This window comes from Narcine bancroftii, chromosome 1 (genome assembly GCF_036971445.1).
Source record: "Narcine bancroftii isolate sNarBan1 chromosome 1, sNarBan1.hap1, whole genome shotgun sequence".
Classification (NCBI taxonomy): Eukaryota; Metazoa; Chordata; class Chondrichthyes; order Torpediniformes; family Narcinidae; genus Narcine; species Narcine bancroftii.
The window spans coordinates 400,885,705-400,907,987 of record NC_091469.1 but is presented as its reverse complement, the minus strand read 5'-3'; the positions used below and the strand labels follow the sequence as shown (position 1 = coordinate 400,907,987).

Below are 22,283 nucleotides of genomic sequence, written 5' to 3'. Positions count from 1 at the left end.
CATAATCTCATGAATCATTTTCCATTAATGTGGAAATGGACATGGAGCAAATTTTGCACTCCAGGTGTTCAAATAGAACATTAGAGCATGTGCAGGCCTTTGGCACTCGAATGTTGTACCGACCTATATATTCCTACCAAAAAAAGTACTAAACCCTTCCTATCTCATAACCCTCTATTTTTCTTTCATCCATGTGCTTGTTTTTTTTAAATATTTTTCACTCTGTGAATCATGTCAACCAAAATATGTACGAACATTTCTCATTAAATTTACACAGTGACCTTTTCTCCCTTTTTTCCCCCTTACCCTCTACCCACCTCCCCCCCCCCCTGCAAAACCCATTAGTATTCAATATATACAATACAATAAAACAAGATCTTCACACAAAGGAAAATAATCAAGAAAAATGCATTGTCTACTTATTACACACTGAATCTAGTCGTTTTGTCGTCTTATCATTTTCATTTTAGGGGATGGAGGTCCTAGGCATGCTCTCTCTGATATGTTCCATGTATGGTTCCCAAATTTGTTCAAACATTGTGACTTTGTTTTTTAAATTATATGTTATTTTTTTCCAATGGAATACATTTATTCATTTCCATGTACCATTGCTGTATACTCATGCTCTCCTCCATTTTCCAAGTTGACATTATACATTTTTTTGCTACTGCTAAGGCTATCATAATGAATTTTTTTTTGTGCTTTGTCCAATTTAAGGCCTAATTCTTTACTTGTTATGTTATTTTACCCCTAATGTTTCAGCCTTCACACCATCCCCGGCAAGGCATTTCAGGCACCCACAACTCTGTGTAAAAAAAAAAACTTATCCTGATGACTCCCCTGAACGTTCCTTCCTTCACTTTGTGGAAATGTCCCCTGGTGTTTGTTATTTTTGTCCTGGGAAAAAGGTGCTTGCTGTCCACCTTTATCTATATATCTCATAATCTTGTAGACCTCTATTAAGACTCCTCTCATTCTCTGCTAACCTTGCCTCATAAGACTTATTTTCCAATCCAGGCAGCATCCTGGTAAATCTCCTCTGCAGCCACCCCATAGCTTCCACATCCATCCTAAAATGAGGTGACCAGAATTGAACACAATGCTCTTAAGTGTGGTCTCACCAGAGATTTGCAGAGTTCCAACATGACCTTTGATTCTTGAATCCCCTATTTACGAAGCCTAATGTCCCATAGGCCTTCATAACTATCCTATCAACCTGTGCTGCATCCTTGATAAAAGCATGGATTTGAACCCCAAGGCGCATCTGTTCCTCCACTGTATTCATTATCTGACCATTAACCTTGTACTCAGCCTTCTGGTTTAGCCTTCCAAAATGCATCACCTCACACATATCCGGATTGAACTCCGTCTGCCAGTTTTCTGCCAAAATCTTCATCCTTTCTATATACATTTTGTAACCCGCAAATTTACGGACCCATCCTTCTCCAGGAGACTGCACCTGGAGTACTGTGTCCAGTTCTGGTCTCCATATTTGAGGAAGGATGTAATGGCTTTGGAGATGGTCCAGAGGAGGTTTACTAGGTTGATCCCTGGGATGAAGGGGTTGACTTATGATGAAAAATTAAATCATCTAGGATTGTATTCGCTCGAGTTCAGAAGAATGAGAGGAGATCTTATAGAAAGATATAGGATTATGAAGGGTATGGATAGGATAGATGTAGGAAGATTTTTTGAGCTGGCTGGGGAAACTAAGACGAGAGGACACAGTCTCAAGATTCGGGGGAGTAGATTTAGGACAGAGATGAGGAAAAATATTTTTCCCAGAGAGTAGTGAATATTTGGAATTCTCTAACCAGGGAAGTGGTTGAGGCTGCCTCATTAAACATTTAAAATTTGGTTAGATAAATTTTTACATGATAGAGGAATTAGGGGATATGGGGAGAAGGCAGGTAGGTGGAGTTAGGTCATAAATTAGATCAGCCATGATTGTATTGAATGGCGGAGCAGGCTCGATGGGCTATTTTTGGCCTACTCCTGTTCCTACTTCCTATGTTCCTATGCTCCATCATCAAGGTCATTTATAAAATTCACAAAGAGCATGGGTGTCAGAACAGAACCCTGTGGAACTCCACTAGTCACTAGTCCAGGAAGAATACTTTACATCCACTACTACTCTCTGTTTTCTACATGCAAACCACTTTTTAATCCGCACAGCTAAGATTCCATGACTTTCTGAATGAGTCTCTCGTGGGAGATCTTGGTAAATGGCTTAATAAAATCCATATAGTCCACATCTACCTCCCTACCTTCATCAATTTCTTTTGTTACCTCCTCAAATAAATGAATTAAGCTTTTGAGGTCTTCACTTCACAAAGCCATCCTACTATCCTTGATGTAGACTGTACTTCTCCAAATACTCATTAATCCTATGCTTAACAATTCTCACCAATAGTTTGCACACCTCTGATGTAAGTTGAGGGGTGCAGTGCTAATTTTGCAGGTGCCGGAACTGACCTTATTACCAAAGGATTAATACAATTGTTTTTACTTTTAGCTGTCCTTTAATCATCTGTTTTCACAAGCAACGTGATGCAAAAAGGTTAAAAAGGCAGGATTGTCAAGCACACATTGCATGTATAGATGGCAAACAATGCACTAAGTTGCCTATAAATAAATGTTGTTGAATAAGTTGTGGATCTTGCTTTCATAGTTTTGGGGGAACCTATCATTCATTGTTGCACACGGAGAAATAAATAGTTTTTGTCATGCTGAAATATGAAGCATTCATAATTAGTGTTTTTGGATGTAGTGATTTCACTGTGCATTCACTAAACTGTTTAAGTGACCTATGCCTATTTGGCAAGGTGATTTCTTGTCTGATAGTTCTGCCAAGTCATGCTAAAGTTGTGTCCTAACACATCACTGCCATTTTCTGTACTTAAAACTCATATCCCTGTGTTTTCTCCTTACCAATTAAACCATTCATCTTATTTAAACAAAGCTTCTTGTAGTTTCAGCTTAGTAACTAGAATTAAAAATATGAAACTTTGTAGTGCCCTGCAGCTCGCTTCTCGGGCCAACACACGAAATGGCCGCCGAATGCGGCGACTGGGAAAACATCTTGCAGGCTGAAACGCCTGTTTCTGTAGGCCGCCGGCAGAGCAGTGAAACTGGCCAATCACTACCAGCGTTTAACAGGGGGCCCAATCGGGGCCAGGGCATCCGAGGTAACCAATTGGCAGTTGGCCAGCTCAAGCCATGCCCAGATGGCAACACGGCTGAACTAACTATAAAAGGCAGAGCTGCGACTGAATAAACTCAGTGTTGAATACATTCTGCTGGTGTGTGTGTGTCTTTCTTCACCTGCAGATTTGATCTACAGCCCTAGGGCTTTAACCAAGAGCAAAAACCTAGCTGTAGAGACCTCGCAACAGAAGTGACCCTAACTGGTCCAAACAGCACTTTGGACCCAAAGATGGAAGAATAACCTGCGATCTACGCTGTGGCATTGAAGCTGCCCGGCTTCTTGATGTCACAACTGCGGGTGAGGTTCCAGCAAGCCAAGGTGCAGTTCGCCATTCAACGGATCTCCGCCAATGACATGCGCTACTACCATGAGGTTAGCACCCTCGATCAGGACACCGCAGCCAACAGCATTGACTTCCTCCAGCAGCCCCTGGAGCAAGTAAGGTATGTGGCTATCAAAGAACTGTTAACACGCACTTTTGGGCTCTCAAAGCAAGAGCGGGCTGTCCAACTGTTGCATATCGATGGTTTGGGAGACAGAGCCCCTTCTGCCCTCGAGAGACATGATCGCTCTCAATGATGGGCTGCCGACTGTTCCAACAGATCTTCCTGGAGAGGCTGCCTGAAGACATCCGGCTGCTCATCGCTGAGGAAGACTTCGATGACCCCAGGAAGGTGGCTGCCTGAGCAGGCCTGCTATGGGTGGAAAAGAGGGATGCCTGTGCTTCACTCGAGCAGGTGACAGCATCGCATCATCTGCACCCAGCCAGTAAGACCCCTGACTGACTGTCCGACCCACCATCCAAACGACCGACCACCCAAAGGCCATGTCCCACCTGTGAGCAGTATTGTTTCTATCACCGACCGTGGGGTTCCGAGGCCCGTCAATGCCACTCCCCCTGCACGTTCCAAGGAAAGGCCCAGGCCAGCCATCGTTAATGGCTGCAATGACCAGTCAACTGCATAACCTGCTACACACTTAAGACTCTCTGTTGGACCAATCTTTCTTGGCAGACACTGGGGCACAATATAGCACCATTCCCCCAACCAGCCTGGAAGCCCACAGCGTCAAAGTTGGCCAGGAGCTCTGAGCAGCAAAAGGCTCCAACATCCGAACTTTCGGCATCCGCACCATTCCCCTACGCTTCGGGGACAGACAATTCACTTGGAAGTTTACAGTGGCGGCCGTGCAACAACCATTACTGGGTGCAGATATTTCCTGCGGGCCAACTCACTCCTGGTGGATATCAAAGGGCGCTGGTAGGTGCACGCCTGGACATTTCTGTCACTCTCACTCAAGGGCACTAAACTCACCAGCCCCCACCTGCACTCAGCGAGTACTGCCAATAACAAATTCACTTGGGTCTTAACAGAATTCCCCTCCATCACCACACCTCACTTCCTTTCGGCAGAACACAAACATGGGGTGAGGCACCAAATTGTTACAGAAGGCCCTCCCTTCCACACCAGGGCGCGGCGTCTCCCACCTGAGAAATTCACCTAGTCAAGGACAAGTTCAAAAAGATGGAGGAACTTGGCATTGTATGACGCTCCCACCATACCAGACAGATATCCTGTCCCCCATATTCAAGACTTCAAAGCTGACCTGCAAAGTGCACGGATATTCTTAAAGGTGAACCTCATCTGGGGCTATCACCAGATCCCGGTACATGAAGACATCCCAAAAACCACCACCATAACCCCCTTTGGATTGTTTGAATTTCTCCGCATGCCCTTTGGTTTAAAAAATGTGGCTCAGACTCTCCAGAGGCTGATAGATGCAGTGGGCTGGGATCTGCATTTTGCCTTCGTCTACCTCGACAACATTTTAATCACCAGCCACACCTGCTCCAAGCACGCCGCCCACTTAAAGCAATTATTCTCCAGGCTGAGCAATTTCAGCCAAACCACCAACCCGGCTAAGTGCTGAGAGACTATTGACTTCCTGGGTCATTTTATCAACCAACATGGAGCCAGGCTGTTATCCACTAAGAAGGGTGCTATTCGCTCTTTCCCCATGCCATCGACAGTGAAGGGGCTACAAGAGTATGCAGGTAAGGCCAACTTTTATCACCGCTTCATACCTGCAGCGGCCCTGCATCATGAGCCCACTATTTCCCCTCATGGCAAGACCCGGTAAATATATAGAATGGACCCAGGAGGCAACCGAGGCCTTCCAGGCCAGCAAAAACACCGTAGCCAATGCCATCCTCCTCGTGCACCCACAGACAGATGCCCGACCACCCTCATGACAGACACCTCCAGCACAGTGGTCGGGGGTGTACTTGAGCAACTTGTGAATGGACAATGGCAACCGCTGGCCTTTTTTAGTAAACACCTCAGGTTATCATAGCTAGGTACAGTGCCTTTGATAGAGAACTGTTAGCCTTATACCTGGCAATTTGACACTTTCGTTACTTCCCGGAGGGTAGGAAGTTCAAAATTTCCATAGACCATAGACCCCTTACCTTCACATTTAGTAAGGTGTCAGATCTGTACTCAGCCAGGCAACAGCAGCCCTTGTCCTACATTTCCGAATTTACAATAGACAATGAACACATAGCCGGCAAATCCAATGTAGTGACCAATGCCCTATCCCGTCTGGCTATCTTGATGGTGCACAAACTTGGCCCTGGCTGATGCGCAGCAAGCAGACCCTGACATTTTGGCATACCGGACAGTGCTTACCGGCTGACAACTGGAGGACATCCAGATCACCCCCGGCAATCACACGCTGCTCTGAGACACTTCGACGGGTAAACCACTGTAGAGCTCGTCGAAAGAATCAAAGACTTGTTGATCCAAACCAAGGCTTTTATTAGCAAAAGACAGGAGCTCTTTACAGGTGGCCGACCAGTCCGGAATGATCCGACCTGGCTAGGGACACAACCCTTTAAGGCCCAGACAGTAGGCGTGGCTTAGCTTTCAGCCAATCGCTGTAAGCACAGTCTAGATACTGTAACTATATACACTATATACATTGGTGATAGATCTGTACTATCACAACCTCGCACTGTCATTCTGGCTGCATGGAAGAGGTAGGTTTTTGACTTGATCCACAACTTGGTTCACCCCACCATCAGGACTACAATCAAAATGGTTTTGACATTCAAGCCAGCACGTCGCTGCTTCTGTCACATGCACATTGATGTTGTGGGGCCCCTACCCGTATCCAGAGGCACATGTTTCCTTCTCACAATGGTCGACCAGAAGGTCAGAGGCGGTGCCACTATAAGAGGCTTCCACAGAAGTATGCACACAGGCTTTACTCAACACTATGGTAGCACATTTTTGAGGCCCCAAACACTTTACATCGGACAGGGAGGCCAAATTCACTTCCAGTCTTTGGAACGCCTTAGCCCACACCCTGGGGACCTAACTCCACCACACCATGGTGTATCACCCATAGGCCAACAGGTTGGTGGAAATATTGCACAGATACCTTAAGGCAGCCTTAATGGCACAATTTACTAGACCTAACTAGGCTGACAAACTCCCTTGGGTCCTGTTAGTCATCTGCACCGCACCCAAGGAGGACCTCGAGGCATCCTCTGCTGAGTTCATCTTTGGCGCATCCCTAGTTATACTGGACGAATTTGTGATGGCCCCTGAGGACTTAGGGGAGCCCTGGGTGACCACATTATCCCAACTACGTGAGGGCCTAGGTATCCTTGCCCCCATTAAACCTGGACTCCAGAGCCAACCCTGCAGTTAAATCCCAAAGAACTTTGCCAACTGTAAATACATGTTTGTTCGGCGCGGAGCTCACCGACCACCTCATAAATGTGTGGCGCAGCAAGAACTATTTAAATAGTCCTTGCTTTTTCTCTTGGGTATTATTGCAGAAGTTCCTCAGACTGCTGTCACGTCTTCAGCTCCTTCATGACTGAACTTCCTTCCATCATCAGGTCAGAAGTGGTCCTTTGATAACTGCACAATATTTAATTCTAATCCACAGTTCCTCTGCAAATAAACCTCTTCAAATCTCTTAGCAGCAAGATCTAAACTATATTCAGGTATGGGCTGTTGTGATTAATATTTCTGATACAGAAGTGCCAGGCAATGACTATCTCCAATAAGAAAGAATCTCATTACCTACCATGCCCCCAGCTCACCTCTCTTTTCCATGTGCCAGTGTTGAACTGCTGGCAACAGGGGTTGTAGGTTAATTGGGGTATTTTAGATGGCACAAGCTCATGGGCTGGTAGAATCTGTTACAGGTACTGTGCTCTATGTCTAAATTTAAAAATGAAATGTAAAAATTTAAATGTATAATTGGTTATAGAAAGGGAACTGAAGTAAAGCTTTTATACCATATAAAGCATAAATTCAGAAGAGATTGTGGATTAGGATTAGGCAATTAATCTCACTTGGACAGTTTGAATTATGATAAGAAGGATTATCCAGTGCCATGTTCAACAGGGCAAGGTAAAACTCCATAACTTTAGAACTGACAGATTTTCCATGCTGAGAATAATTGACGTTTCCCTGCGTAATAAGAGGGAAGTTTGAACGGCAGTGTCTGTGCCAATATTTTTATCTTACCTGTTTGTAGACTACCTCTTTACACCTCCCCTTTAAGTCCTGCAGACCATGTTTAACTGAAGCTACTTACTTCTAAAAATGGGATAACTTGCAGAGGAATTCATCAGATTATCAGCATGATTAATGTTGGCTGACAAGAAAACAGTATTATCCCTGCGTCAGCTCAAACATACGTGATCCCTGCATCATTTTGTCCTTTATTTCCTTGATATCATGCTTGCCCCTTTCGGTGAGCACTCCTCATATTTTCTTGAGTTAAACCATCTCCTGAGCATGTGTTTACATCTCTTACTTTTGTAAATGGTAACATTCCCAGTGGGGATATGTTCAGATTGTTGTAATTTACTAAAAGAACCTGCTCTGATATTGGGTTCTAAATTGAAAGCTTTCCACAATCACGGGGTAAACTCCATTATCTTGACAAATTGGTGCTCCTTCATGTTTGAGTGTCATCAGGCAATCAGAATGAAATGGTTGAACCCTACCTTATTCTTGTCCAAAAGGTATGCTTGTTTTTCCAGCATGGCCTGTCTCTGTCAATAGGGCAAACCCTGATTGGCTTCTTGCATGCAGAGTCAACACAATTTTTGAAAGGGAAACCAATTTTTCCAAATTCATTGGAGTTCTTTGAAACAGAATGGATGAAGGACAACCTATTTGGATTTAAAAGAGGAATATGATAAGGTGTCACATAAAAAGTTGCTGTACATGAGCTTGAGAATGAATTAAAAATCTTGTTACACTGAGCATAGGGACAAGTCTCTACAGATGAATGTCTTCAGTTTACAAATGGAATATGTGGTCCTGGTGCTGCTGCTGTTTGGGATTTTGTCCCAGGTGTTGCAGAGGGTGCAGTTAGCCTCCATCTTGGGCAATAGGAAACCTCATTTAGAGACCCATGCAATGCCATCATTCTCACTTGATCTCCCTTGCCTCTCATTTTTCTGCATCCATCACCCCAACCACCCTCCCCACCCCCACCTCCACTGCCCCTTCTTGTTTTCCCACCTCTACAGATTTTACAGGAGTATGTAATGGGTTCTGCACCCCGCAGAAAATCACCGTGGGTCGTCAGCGCCAATTTCTTTTTGTTTGCTGCCTGTGGCTGTCACGGAGCAAGCTCTTCTGGCAAGAGTAATGAATAATACCTGCTTATTGTGGAGGTCGGGTTTTAAAGTTTTGTCCACCCATTTAGTGCACCAAAAATGGGTGAAATCCATTTTTTTTATGTAAAGGCATCTGCAACATAAATAGGTCTTCTTCTTCTGGCTATCCATCCTGTAGGATGGTGATGGTTCCTTTCAGTCAGTTTGTGGGGCTTGTCATATACTTGGCATGATCTTGAGCCAGATCCTCCCAAGTTGATGGGGCAATATCGGCTTTCTTGAGGCTCCTTCTACCCTAGTTTTTAAAAAATATATATTTTTCACTCTGTGAACCATATCAACCAAAATACATACAAACATTTCCTTCTTAAATATACACAATGGCATTTTCTCCCCTTTCCCCCCCCCTACCTTCCCTCCCCCCCTTCCCCCCTCCAAAACCATTAAACATTTAACATATGCAAAACAATAAAACCATTAAATAATGTCATCACACATTGAAAAATAAACAAGAAAAATGTGTCATCTACTTTTACACACTGAATCAAGTCATTTTGTCTTCTTATCATTTTAGGGGGTAGATGTCTGAGACAAGCCCTCTCTGTTATGTTCCGTGTACAGTTCCCAAATTTGTTCAAATAATGTGACTTTATTTTTTTAAATTATATGTTATTTTTTCCAATGGAATACATTTATTCATTTCCATGTACCATTGCTGTATTCTCAGGCTCTCTTCCGATTTCCAAGTTTACATTATACATTTTTTTGCTACAGCTAAGGCTATCATAATAAATCTTTTTTTGCGCTTCATCCAGTTTGAGGCCTAATTCCTTACTTCTTGTATTACTTAGAAGACAGATCTCTGAATTTTTTGGTATGTTGTTTTTTTGTGATTTTATTTAATATCTGATTTAGATCTTTCCAAAACTTTTTCACTTTCTCACATGCCCAAATTGCATGTACTGTTGTTCCCATTTCCTTCTTACAGCGAAAACATCATCTAATAATGTTGGATCCCATTTTTTTTAACTTTTGGGGCGTGATATATAACCTGTGTAACCAATTATACTGTATCATGCGTAATCTTGTGTTTATTATATTCTACATAGTTCCAGAACATAACTTTTCCCATGTTTTATTTTTTATCTTTATGTTTAAATCCTTTTCCCACTTTTGTTTGGGTTTATAGCTTATTTCATCATTTTCCTTATCTTGCAGCTTGATGTACATGTTCATTATAAATCTTTTAATTATCGTGTGTCTGTAATCACATATTCAAAGCTACTTCCCTTCTGGTAATCTCAGTAATCTAAGTCTGTTTTCCAATTTATCCTTTAAGTAGGCTTTCAGTTGATGGTATACAAACATTGTACCATGAGTTATTCCCTATTTGTACTTCAATTGTTCAAATGTTAATAAATTATTTCGCAAAAAACAATTTTCTATTCTTTTAATTCCTGTTCTCTCCCATTCTCTAAAGGAAAGCTTATCTATTGTAAAAGGGATTATCTGATTTTGTGTCAATAATAATTTTGGTATTTGGTAATTTGTTTTTTTTTTCCTTTCTAAGTGAATCTTCTTCCATATATTGAGTAAATGATGCAATACTGGTGAGCTTTTATATCGTACCAGCTTTTCATTCCACTTATAAAGTATAAGATCCAGTTCCTTCTCCCCTATTTTATCTAGCTCTATCTTAGTCCAATCTGGTTTTTCCCTTGTCTGATAAAAATCTGATAAATACCATAATTGTGTAGCTCTATAATTATTTCTAAAGTTTGGTAACTGCAAACCACCTTGGTTGTACCTCTCTGTTAATTTATCTAACGCTATCCTTGGATTCCCCCTTTCCATAAAAATGTCCTTATTATTCTCTTTAGTTCATTAAAGGATTTCTCTGTTAAGGGAATTGGTAACGATTGAAAAAGGTATTGTATCCGTGGGAAGACATTCATTTTAATGCAATTTACCCTATCAACGTTAGTGGTAATTCTTTCCATTGTTCTAAGTCTTCCTGCAATTTCTTTATTAGTGGCTGATGATTTAATTTGTACAAGTGGCTTAAATTATTATCTAACCTAATACCTAGGTATCGGATTGCTTGTATTTGCCATTTAAATGGTAATTTTTAAAAAAAATTCTGCATAATCCTCATTGGCATCACCACTTTTATTTGGGTTGATCTTGTACCCTGATATTTCTCCATACTCTTTCAATTTCTTATGTAGTTCTTTTATTGATATTTCTGGTTCTGTTAAGTTTACTATGATGTCATCAGCAAATAAACTGATTTTATACTCCTTTTCCTTTATTTTTATCCCTTTTATTTTATTTTCTGTTCTTATCGGTTCTGCCAATGGTTGTATTGCTAAAGTGAACAGTGAGGGAGATAATCGGCATCCCTGACTAGTTGACCTACTTAATTTAAATTGGTTTGATACATATCCATTTACTGTTACCTTCGCCAATGGTCCAATAATATATTTTTCTGGTAGATTGAACCTCTGTAATACCTTGAATAAATAATTCCATTCTACCCTGTCAAAGGCTTTTTCTGCATCTCAAGAAACGGCCACTGTTGGCATCTTATTTCCTTGAACTCCATGAATTAAATTAATAAATTTACAGACATTCATCTTTTCTTAATAAATCCAGTTTGATCTTGTTTTACTATTTTTGGTACACAGTCAGCCAATCAGTTTGCTAATAATTTTGCTATTATCTTATAATCTGAGTTCAGTAGAGATATTGGTCTAAATGATGCTGATGTTAGTGGATCCTTCCCCGTCTTTGGAATGACTGTAATTATTGCTGTCTTACATGAATTTGGCAAGTTTTGTGTTTCTTCTATCTGGTTCATTACTTCCAGGAGAGGAGGAATTAATAACTCTTTAAATGTTTTATAGAATTCTATTGGGAATCCATCCTCTCCAGGCGTTTTATTGTTCGGTAGCTTTTTTAATATATCCTGTACTTCCTCTATTTCAAATGGTTTTATCAGTTTGTTTTGTTCCTCTTCTTGCAATTTCGGTAGTTCAATTTTAGCTAAAAACTCTTCTATTTTATCATCTTTTCCCTCGTTCTCACTTTGGTATAATTATTCATGAAATTCCTTAAAGTTCTCATTAATCTCCATTGGATTATATGTAATTTGATTGTCCTTTTCCCTTGATGCCAAAACAGTTCTTTTAGCTTGATCTGTTTTAAGTTGCCAGGCTAATATTTTGTGTGTTTTTTCTCCTAGTTCATAATACTTTTGCTTTATTTTCATTATGTTCTTCTCCATACGTTTGTAATGTTTCGTATTTTATTTTTTTGCCCGCCAATTCTCTTCTTTTTGCTATATCATCCCTTGTTGTTGGTTCCTTTTCTGTACTTACTATCTCCCTTTCCAACTGTTTTATTTCCTGATTATAGTCCTTTTTCATCTTAGTTACATAACTTATTATTTGCCCTCTAATGAAGGCTTTCATTACATCCCATAATATAAATTTGTCTTTCACTGATTCTGTATTTATTTCAAAGTACGTTTTAATTTGGCGTTCAGTAAACTCTCTAAATTCCTGCCTTTTAAGTAGCATGGAGTTTAACCTCCATCTATATGTTCTTAGTGGGATGTCCTCCAGTTCTATTGCTAATAACGGGGTGTATGATCAGATAGTAATCTAGTTTTATATTCAGTTTTTCTAACTGTCCCTTGCATATGGGCTGACAACAAAAACATATCAATCCTTGAGTATGTTTATGTCAACTCGAATAATATGAGTATTCCTTCTCCTTTGGGTGCAGCCTCCTCCATATATCCAAAAGTTTCATTTCCTGGATTGATTCAACCATAGATTTGACCACTTTTTCTTTTTGCTAGTCTTTTGTCCAGTTTTATCCAACATTGGATCCAAATTAAGGTTAAAATCCCCTCCTATCAATATATTCCCTTGCGTATCTACAATCTTCAAAAAAAAATATAACCATATAACCACTTACAGCATAGAACAGGCCAATTTGGCCTTACTAGTCCATGCCGTATCAAATCCCCACCCTCCTAGTCCCACTGACCAGCACCCGGTCCATACCCCTCCAGTCTATCCTTAAATGTAACCAATGATCCCGCCTCAACCACGACTGCCGGAAGCTCATTCCACATCCCTACCACCCTTTGCGTAAAGAAATTTCCCCTCATGTTCCCCTTATTCAATCTTAAACCTTGCCCTCTAGTTTGAATCTCCCCCACTCTTAATTGAAAAAGCCTATCCACATTTACTCTGTCTGTCCCTTTTAAAATCTTAAACATCTCTATCAAGTCCCCCCTCAATCTTCTACGCTCCAGAGAAAAAAGCCCTAGTCTGCACAACCTTTCCCTGTAACTCAAATCTTGAAATCCTGTCAACATTCTCGTGAACCTTCTCTGCATTCTCTCTATTTTGTTTATATCTTTCCTATAATTTGGTGACCAAAACTGAACACAGTACTCCAAATTTGGCCTCACCAATGCCTTGTACAATTTCATCATAACCTCCCTACTCTTGAATTCAATACTTCGATTTATGAAGGCCAACATTCCAAATGCCTTCTTCACCACACTATCTACCTGAGTATCAGCCTTGAGGGAACTATTTACCATCACTCCTAAATCCCTTTGTTGCTCTGCACATCTCAATAGCCTACCATTTAATGCATATGACCTATTTTGATTTGCCTTTCCAAAATGTAACACCTCGCATTTATCTATATTAAATTCCATCAGCCAATTCTCAGCCCACACCTCCAGCCTTCCTAAATCACCTTTTAATCTACAGTAATCTTCCTCACTGTCCACAACACTACCAATCTTTGTATAATCCGCAAACTTGCTTACCCAACTCTCCACCCCTACTTCCAGATCGTTAATATATATAACAAACAACAGCTTTCCCTTCATCAACCTTTTTTGTAACCCCCTTGAAAAACTCAATCAGATTTGTCAAGCATGATCTACCCCTGACAAAACCATGCTGATTACTCCCTATCAATCCCTGTACCTCCAAATATTTGTAAATACCATCCCTCAGAACATTTTCCATCAACTTGCCCACCACAGATGTCAGACTCACGGGCCTATAATTCCCAGGTTTACATTTGGACCCTTTCTTAAACAGCGGAACCACATGCGCCACCCTCCAATCCTTTGGCACTACCCCCGTGGCCAGTGACATCCTAAATATCTCTGTTAATGGCCCTACTATCTGTCCACAAGCCTCCCTGAGTGTCCTTGGGAATATTTTGTCTGGTCCCGGAGATTTAGCCATCTTTATCTTTTTCAACACAGCCATCACTACCTCCTCGGTTATCCTTATATGCTTCATGACCTCCCCACTATTTTTCTTTACTTCAACTGGTTCAATATTTTTTTCCCTAGTGAATACCGAGGCAAAGAAATCATTCAAAATTTCCCCGATTTCCTCTGACTTCTCACTCAGCCTACCCTCGATATCTACAAGGAGTCCAATTTTATCCCTTACTAATCTTTTACTTTTAATGTACCTATAGAAACCCTTTGGATTTATTTTTACTCTGTCTGCCAAAGCCTCTTCGTGCCTTTTTTGGCCTTTCTAATTTCTTTCTTAAGATTGCTTCTACACTCCTTGTAGTCCTCCTTCAAATTCTCAGCTCCCTGCTCTTTATTACTCGTGTACACCTCCCTTTTTCTCCTAACCAAGTTTCCAATATTCTTCGAAAACCAAGCCTCCCTATGACTTCCAGCCTTTCTTTTGATCCTCACTGGGACATATCTGCTCAGTACCCTCAAAATTTCTTTCTTGAATATCCTCCATTTGTCATTTACATCTTTACCTGAAAATATCCTGTCCCACTCAATACTCCCCAAATCCCTTCTTATTCCTTCGAAATTTGCTCTTATCCAATCCAGAACCTCAACTTTAGGCTCCTCTTTGCTCTTCCCTAAAACTAACTGAAAACTAACAGAGTTATGATCACTAGACCCAAGTTGTTCTCCAACATTAATGTCCCATACCTGACCTAGCTCGTTCCCTAACAGGAGATCCAGTATTACACCGTCCCGAGTCGGTTCTTCTACTAATTGATTTAGAAAACAATCTTGAACACATTTAACGAACTGTAGCCCATCCAGCCCTCTAATTGCGTGGGTATCCCAATCAATGTGAGGGAAGTTAAAATCTCCCATGATCACTACCTTATGATTCTCACACATACACGTTATCTCCCTACAAATTTGTTCCTCTAATTCTCTTGGCCCATTTGGAGGTCTGTAATACACCCCTATTAGCACCCTCATGCCTCCTTCACCCCTTAATTCCACCCAAACAGCCTCACTGGACGATCCCTCCAGACCATCCTGCCACCTCATGGCAGTAATGTCCTCCTTAACAAGCAGAGCAACTCCTCCCCTTTTTTTACCCCCTGATCTATCACATCATAAACTTCTGATCCTCTTCATTAGGTGCATATATATTGATCAAATTCCAAAATTCTGAATATATCTGACACTTTATCATTACATACCTCCCTGCTGGATCTATTATTCCCTCCTCTATTTTGATTGGTACATTTTTATTAATTAGTATAGCTACACCTCTAGCTTTTGAATTATATGATGCTGCCGCTATGTGTCCTACCAAGTTTCTCTTTAATTATTATGTTCCACTTCAGTTAGATGCATTTCCTGCACAAATGCTATATCTATTTTTTCTTTTTTTCAGTAAATTTAATAGCCTCTTCTGTTTAAGTTGGTTATGTATTCTATTAATATTTAGTCATATAGTTCAACATGGCCATCTCATACTCTGTTTACACCTCATTTCTGCTTCCTCACCACCACCATCCCCCTTTTCCCCATTTTCATCTCTCAGTTTTCCCTTTTTGAACTCAATGTATGACAACACATTTAAAACATAAAATACTTAAACAACTCCCACATCCAATATTCCCTTCTCCCCAAATACCCCCCCCCCTCTCTAAGTTGCCCCTTATCCCTTGCCGGGCAACCACAACTCCGCTCCAATCCATTTGGATTGCGAACCCGCTCACAAGTGTCAACTGATTTCGCAGTGACGGTTATTCTCTCCCACCCAACCCCCCCAAAAAGACTTTTTTTTACACATATAACAAAGTTCGCCCTCTTTTTTTTCCCTTACTTCCTTTCTTCTCTTCTCTTTCCCTTCTTTAGTTCTTACATATACATTATTTTTACATCTTTTCATATATTTTATTGCCATTCTTCATTCTTGTTACAACTCTTCATCTCTCTTTCTGTCCTGCAGGTGTTCTGAAAATCCTTGTGCTTCCTCCGGATCCGAGAACAGTCTGTTTTGCTCCCCAGGGATAAATATTTTAAGCACAGCTGGATGTCTTAACATAAATTTATAACCTTTTTTCCATAGGATCGATTTTGCTGGATTAAACTCCTTCCTCTTCTTTGTCTGGGTAAAAAAAAATATTTTTTGACCCTTGTATTCCAATGGTTTATTGTCTTCTCTAATTTTATTCCTTGCCCGCTCCAGTATATTTTCTCTTGTTGTATATCTGAAAAGTTTTACTAAAATGAATCTTGGTTTTTGATGTGTCTGTGGTTTCGGAGCTAGTGTTCTGTGTGCCCTTTCTATTTCCAATCCTTCCTGTATTTCTGTCATTCCCAGGACCTTTGGATCCATTCTTTTATAAATTCCTCCATATCTGTGCCTTCTTCATCTTCCTTTAGGCCCACTATTTTTCTGTTGTTTCGCCTACTATAGTTTTCCATTATATCCATCTTCTGAGCTAACAACTCTTGTGACTCTTTAACTTTTTTATCACTTTCTTCCATTTTCTTCTTGTCATTCAGTTCCATTTCTACAGCCGTTTCTCGTTCTTCCATTTTTTATAATCTTTTCCATATTTCTGTCATGACCAGCTCTAATCTATTCACTTTTTGTACTTTTCATTTTTCTTTTAATTTCACTAAATTCTAATGTCAACCATTCTTTTAATGCTCTCATTTGATTTTGAAAAAAACTTTATATTCTGTCCATCTGTTTTACCTTCTATTTCTCTGTGCATATCTTGGTCTTCTTCTTCCTCTTCTGTGTCTTGACCTGTGTTTGTGTCTTCTTCTTCTCTTCTTTGTATCTATGTCTCTTCTGACTTTCCTGATGAGTTGCTTGTCTTACTTTGCTGGGCTTCTTCTTGCTTGGCTTCTTGCTGTTGGTCCTCTTCTTCTGGGCTACTCATCTGCTGGGCCTCCTGCTGCTGCTCTTCTTTCCTTTCACTCTATTCCTGTTGCTTTCCTCTTCTTCCAGCTGAGAACCCTGTCGTCGGGCATCTCTCAGCTGGTCGCGTTGTGTTTGCCTGCTACTTGGCTGAGACCCCTCCCGAGGGTGTTCTCCTTCTCCTTAGTAAGTGCACTGCGCACTTTTATTTGGCTCAGAGACCCATTTTTGCAGTCCAGCGGTCGGGGGGGGGGGGGGTCGCGACTCTGCGAGGTCATCACCAACCTCGGAGAACGAGCTCTCTTCTCCATGACGGCTCCCTGTTTCTTCATGCAGATAAGGCCTTCTCCTTTCTCTTCCGGTGTCTTTTCTTCTTTGTTTCTTGTTGTTTTTACTTTTTCCTTCTTGGGTGCCATTTTCTTTCTTTTCTCTACAACTTTATTTTTTAGTTGTTATGTTTTGTAGTTCTTGAACTTTGCATTTTCTTAACTTTATTTCTTAATTTCTGGAGAGGTCTGGTATTCCCCTACCAGCCACTACTCCATCACGTGTCTCCCCTTCTACAGTAGTTGATGGCCTCCTCATTTTCAGGTACCACTGGACAGTTGGCCATACAAGCTGTCCTTGGGCAGTCTTCCGTCAGACATTCTGACAACTTGTTCTGCCCAGCGCAGTTGGGCTGACATCACCAAGGTTGAAACTGCTAGCATTTGGGCTCAATAAAGGACCTCGATATTGGAGACCTTGTCTCACCAGATGATCTTCATCAGAGAATGTAGATGACCCTGCTGCAGTTGGCCAAGCTGACATAAGTGACTCTGATATGAGCACCGCATTTCACATCCATAGAGCAAGGCTGATAGGACAATGGCTCTGTACACCTTACATGGTGGTGAACTTGATGTTCTGTGACCAAACCCGATCTTTCAGCTAACAAAAGGCAAAGCAGACCTTTCTGGTTCTTGACTCAATGTCGACATGTCATTATAGCAAAACTTGTAGGCAGCATTGAGACAAGTGTCATCAATGAGGACAGTTAGTTCTTTGTAGTTTGGGCCAGGGGCTGGTTGGTATAAAGCTTCTGTCTTTTTCAGGCTGATTGTCAATCCATAACTCTTAGCAGCACTGGCAGAGACTGGTGATCTCCTGCAAGTCTTCGAGAGAGTGGGCAACCATTGCACAGTCATCAGCAAACTGTAGCTCATGCACCACAATGTCCTTGTCTTTTGTTTTTGATCTCTTGCAAAGTTGAGGAGCCTGCCACTAGCCCTCATTTGTAGGAAAACCCCGAACTTCAGGTCTGATGTGGCATCCTGAAGAACAGCAGTGAAGCATAGTCCAAACAGAATAGGAGCCAATACACAACCCTGTTTTACGCCATTTATGATGGGAAATGGGTCTGACGACTCACCACACATATTGATACAGCCTTCCAGAAAAAGGTAGCCTTTGTTGTTTGGAGGACTGAAGTCAAAAGTAAGCAAATCCTGTTTTATCAGGGTGTCAGTGAGACCAAATAACAATTATGCTAACAATTTTGGCTTCTTTATGTAAGGAGGGTATGTTTGAATTGCAGATAGTGCAGTAAATGCTTCACAGGATGATTCCTGGAATGTCTTACGAAGAACAGTTGAGCAGGATGCTGTGTACTCATTGGAGTTCAAAAGAATGAGAGGTGAACTTGTAGAATATACGAGTTCTGAGGGATTCGACAGGGTAGATGATGATTTTTTTTTCCTCTTGGGGAAGCTCGAACGTGACTTCAGAATGAACAATTCAAAAGATGAGGAGGAGTTTCTGAGAGAATGCAAAATCTTCGGTATTCTCTCCCTGAGAATTATGGTCGTAGAGTCATCGAACACAGGGCTGAAATAGAAAAAGGTTATTGGGCTACATGTGAGTCAAGGGTTATGGGGATCTAGCAGGGAAATGGAATTGAGGCCAAGATAGTTGAGGTCACAAATATGACAAAATGACATTACAAATGTGAGGCTTGTTCTGCATGTTATGTTCTTTTGTTTCAATCCATGGAGGGGGTTCTCAAATATTTTAAACGTTTAAAATTTTAAATTTAATTTGAATTAGTTTTTTAATTTTAAATTTAGACATACAACACGGTAACAGACCATTTTGGCCATGCGTATGTGCCACCCAATTTACACCCCAAACTTGTCCGTGAACTACTCTTTGCAGATGATGCCGCTTTAGTTGCCCATACAGAGCCAGCTCTTCAGCGCTTGACGTCCTGCTTTGCGGAAACTGCCAAAATGTTTGGCCTGGAAGTCAGCCTGAAGAAAACTGAGGTCCTCCATCAGCCAGCTCCCCACCATGACTACCAGCCCCCCCACATCTCCATCGGGCACACAAAACTCAAAAGGGTCAACCAGTTTACCTATCTCGGCTGCACCATTTCATCAGATGCAAGGATCGACAATGAGATAGACAACAGACTCGCCAAGGCAAATAGCGCCTTTGGAAGACTACACAAAAGAGTCTGGAAAAACAACCAACTGAAAAACCTCACAAAGATAAGCATATACAGAGCCGTTGTCATACCCACACTCCTGTTCGGCTCCGAATCATGGGTCCTCTACCGGCACCACCTACGGCTCCTAGAACGCTTCCACCAGCGTTGTCTCCGCTCCATCCTCAACATCCATTGGAGCGCTTACACCCCTAATGTCGAAGTACTCGAGATGGCAGAGGTCGACAGCATCGAGTCCACGCTGCTGAAGATCCAGCTGCGCTGGATGGGTCACGTCTCCAGAATGGAGGACCATCGCCTTCCCAAGATCGTGTTATATGGCGAGCTCTCCACTGGCCACCGTGACAGAGGTGCACCAAAGAAAAGGTACAAGGACTGCCTAAAGAAATCTCTTGGTGCCTGCCACATTGACCACCGCCAGTGGGCTGATAACGCCTCAAACCGTGCATCTTGGCGCCTCACAGTTTGGCGGGCAGCAACCTCCTTTGAAGAAGACCGCAGAGCCCACCTCACTGACAAAAGGCAAAGGAGGAAAAACCCAACACCCAACCCCAACCAACCAATTTTCCCTTGCAACCGCTGCAATCGTGTCTGCCTGTCCCGCATCGGACTTGTCAGCCACAAACGAGCCTGCAGCTGACGTGGACTTTTTACCCCCTCCATAAATCTTCATCCGCGAAGCCAAGCCAAAGAAAAGAACCTAACCCCCCGGTACATTTTAAACGGTGGGTGAAAATGGGAGAACCCGGGGAAAACCAATGCAGACATGAAGAGAACATACAAACTCCTTAAAGGACACCATGGGATGCAAACTCTGGTCCAATCGCTGATGCTGTAAACGTGTTGCACTGACACTACGCGAACCATGGAATAGAAAAGAGAAATAATGCTATGGGACCAGCATCTGATCCTGGAGTAACAAGATTGCAGAATACTATTTCTTGTTTCGTTCAGCCCCTGACCATTTTTAAAGAATGTGTGCTGATTTTAAATCACAACATATTTAAACAGTGATTTTTTTTTCTGTCATGCTGTGAGATGTTTTTATCATTATCTGAAAATAATCCATGAGCCAAAGTATTCCAAAAATAAATTTTATATTTTTTGCTGTTCTTTAGGGAGAAACCTGTACTGCATTGACAAGAACTATGGTGGAACTTTAATCATTTGGGACCGGATCTTTGGTGAGTCAGAGGCTAGAATAGTGAATGAATGCAATTTTGTTCAATTAGCCAGTGTGTGAAGACATTGATTGGTGAGTTACTCAATTCAAAGGTGTTTGCTTAAATGCAGCAACACTTCAGGCAGTGAAAAACAACAACCTTAGAAAAACATTTCTCTTTCTGAAAACTCATATGGGCCATAACGAATAATGAGCTTCTGGCATTCATGTGCAGCCAGCTTCTGTGAAGACCCTTGTAAACTGCTTCCTGTATCCCAATTCAGTTGATTATATGTTCCAAACCTTGAAAAAAAACAGAGAATGGATATGAATACATTATCAGGGAACTTTCTCACAAGGGACATTCCCATTGAATTTCAAGAGCAGTGGTAAAGCAACAGACAGAGTCACTGGTTTTTTTACTTAGCCACATAGGAACCAGATCTGTTAAATCAACATTGTCCAGTCAAAGGTTCTACTTTACACAAGGCCCTCACATGGAACAAATTGAAAGTAAGAGAATTAATGCATAATGAATAATAAATGAAAGTTAAGACAAAAGTAATACAATTACACATAGAAATAAAATGATAACTGTACTGTGCATGTCATTTTTAAGTTCACCTGTTTATAATTTTGGGAAGATTTTTGGTATCCAACATTTTGCATGTAACTGTGACGTGTTTTTGGACAGTTTTCATGAGAAATGTGAATTTTAAAGGAAAGAAACGAAGACTATTTTGGTGTTGATTATTTTTTTGGAGAAATAGATTTGGAGTCATGAGGTTCCCTGATTCAGTTTTATCTGGAAAGCAGAGGACATTTGGATGCATTGGATGCCTGCCCTGAATATGTATGAAGAGCCCTTCAAATCAGGTTCAATGTAATTTGTTGGATCTTAATTAAAGTGGTCAGCAGTGCATGAAACATGAGGCACATATGTTTCACCCTGAACTTCTGAGTCTTCAACTTAACCTGCTGTCCTTAAAGAAACTTCAGGAAGCCGATTCAAAATTGGGCTTTTTAATGGATTAACTTTGCAGAGACAGGAAGAACAGAAATATTGAGCCTCAAGCATCTTCACGATTTAGTTGTTTGCCTGCTTTCTTTTTGATTCTCTCTGCTCTGTATCAGGTCCTATGATATACAATGACATTTTTTATCTTTTGAACTTTTACTGTATTAGTCAATCCTAACTTAACGCAAGGCAAGACTTAGTTTGATTACTTTATTGTAGAATCATAATTAGTTGAAGATGTGTTAAATTTTTCAATAAAATGAAGAGCATGTGGCTGAGACTCATTGTGTGGGTAATTTATTCTCTGTAGACATAGCTGTCCCTTCACAATTTTCCCCTGATAGACCCTTTTGGTATCCAGGCACTGAGGTTTTGAAAATCTTTTTACAAGCAGAGATCAAGAGCTCAGGAAAACAAAAGTGTTTGACAGCTTCCCAAGTGCATGAAATATAAAAATACACTGGTTCCGCCCCTCACCCGCCCCCCCTTATCCATGGTTTCACTCTCTGTGGTTTCAGTTGCCTAGTTTGAAAATACAGTACAAATCGAATTCAGATAG

The 22,283-nt window shown here is 41.2% G+C and overlaps 1 protein-coding gene across 5 annotated transcripts in view; it reads left to right on the top strand.

Annotated features, from left to right (window-relative positions):
* Positions 1–22,283, top strand: part of agmo (alkylglycerol monooxygenase) — a 414,609-nt gene that overhangs the window by 267,571 nt on the left and 124,755 nt on the right. For 4 of the 5 annotated variants that reach the window (XM_069913754.1, XM_069913755.1, XM_069913758.1 and 1 more), the window contains one exon: positions 20,663–20,728. The exons of the other annotated variant lie outside the window; for it this stretch is intronic. In XM_069913754.1, coding sequence (XP_069769855.1) covers positions 20,663–20,728 — 66 coding nt within the window. The remainder of the gene's footprint in view (positions 1–20,662; positions 20,729–22,283) is intronic. 5 annotated transcript variants of the gene reach the window in all.